The sequence below is a fragment of the Corvus brachyrhynchos genome, unplaced genomic scaffold, assembly GCF_000691975.1.
Source record: "Corvus brachyrhynchos isolate BGI_N302 unplaced genomic scaffold, ASM69197v1 scaffold323, whole genome shotgun sequence".
Lineage (NCBI taxonomy): Eukaryota > Metazoa > Chordata > Aves > Passeriformes > Corvidae > Corvus > Corvus brachyrhynchos.
In genome coordinates, this window is record NW_008237253.1 from 1 (window position 1) to 1,667 (window position 1,667).

Here is a 1,667-nt window from a genome sequence, read left to right on the forward strand (position 1 = left end):
CGTGCGCCTGGGCCGCCGGCCCACCTTCGTGGAGCTGGACGTGGGGCAGGGCTCGGTGTCCATCCCCGGCACCATGGGCGCGCTGTACATCGAGCGCCCGGCCGACGTGGAGGAGGGCTTCTCCCTCCAGGCCCCCCTCGTTTACCACTTCGGCTCCACCACGCCCGGCACCAACATCAAGCTCTACAACAAGGTGAGCACGGGGGGCTCGCCCCGGGTCGGATCCGGCCCCAGAATCCCCCAGGCTCTTCCCCCAACCCGCGCTGCGGGGTCTCTGAATCCCGGGGGGCACAGGCGGTCACCCCTTCCCAGGATCAGGGCGGGAAGGGAGTCCAGAGGTTGACAGGGAGCTGATGAAGGGAACTGGAGCACCCTCGTTATGGAGGCAGGCTGGGAGAGGTGGGGCAGTTCGGCCTGGTGTGCTGACCTCAGAGCGGCCTTTTCTGTCCTGAAGGGCTACAGGGAATCCAGAGGGGGATTCTTGTCAAGGAGCGGAGTGATAGGAAGGGGTGGAATGGGTTCGCAGGGCCAGAAGGGAGATTTAGGCTGGCGATTGGGAAGAAGCTCTTTTGCTGTGAGGATGGTGAGGCCCTGCGGGGTTGCCTGGAGAGGCTGTGGCTGCCCCAGCTCTCCCTGGAAGCATGCGAGGCCAGGCTGGATGGGGCTTGGGGGATCCTGGGCTGGTGGAGGGGGTCCCTGCCGCAGGGAACTGGATGGGCTTTAAGGTCCGTTCCACGATTTTGCCCTGGGCAGCCGCCCAGATCGAGGCCTTGGGGGTACTGGAGGAGCTGGGGAGAGCCTGGGGACGCGGGGGTGCCTCTGTGTGACCTCTCCTGCTGCAGATCACGTCGTGCCTGGCCGACGTCTTCAACCAGCGGTGCGAGGTGAACCGGCGGGCGTCGGTGAGCGGCTGCGTCATCAACACCTGCGGCTGGGTCAAGAGCTCGGGCTACCAGGCGCTGGTGCACGCCGCCTCCGCCTTTGAGGTGGACGTGGTGGTGGTGCTGGACAAGGAGCGCCTCTACAACGAGCTCAAGCGGGACCTGCCGCACTTTGTGCGCACCGTGCTGCTGCCCAAGTCCGGCGGCGTGGTGGAGCGCTCCAAGGACTTCCGCCGGGAGTGCCGGGACGAGCGCATCCGCGAGTACTTCTACGGCTTCCGCGGTTGCTTCTACCCACACGCCTTCGACGTCAAGTTCTCCGACGTCAAGATCTACAAGGTGGGCGCTCCCACCATCCCGGACTCGTGCCTGCCGCTGGGAATGTCGCAGGAGGACAACCAGCTGAAGCTGGTGCCGGTGACGCCGGGGCGGGACATGGTGCACCACCTGCTGAGCGTCAGCACCGCCGACAGCCCCGATGACAACATCTCCGAGACCAGCGTGGCCGGCTTCATCGTCGTCACCGGCGTCGACCTGGAGCGCCAGGTCTTCACCGTGCTGTCCCCCGCCCCGCGGCCCCTCCCCAAGAACTTCTTGCTCATCATGGACATTCGCTTCATGGACCTCAAGTAGGGGGAAGGGCGGGATGTGCCCCCTGCCTCCTCCTCCCGCTCCCCGTGCCCGCTCCTTGTCCCCCCCGGCGCGGTGTGACCCTGCCCTTTGGTTTTATACTTTTTGTACAGTTTGCTATTAAATCTGGAAGCCTTTGCCGCTGCTGAGCGTCTG

At 65.4% G+C, this 1,667-nt stretch overlaps 1 protein-coding gene across 1 annotated transcript; it reads left to right on the forward strand.

Annotated features, from left to right (window-relative positions):
• Nucleotides 1-4: 4 nt before the first annotated feature.
• On the forward strand, nucleotides 5-1,649 carry CLP1 (cleavage and polyadenylation factor I subunit 1; the record flags this gene model as incomplete). The annotated part of the gene is made up of 2 exons (XM_008630769.2): nucleotides 5-193; nucleotides 843-1,649. Coding segments are annotated over 2 exons (861 nt in total), but the record flags the coding sequence as incomplete, so codon positions are not given.
• Between the last annotated feature and the right edge of the window lie 18 nt (nucleotides 1,650-1,667).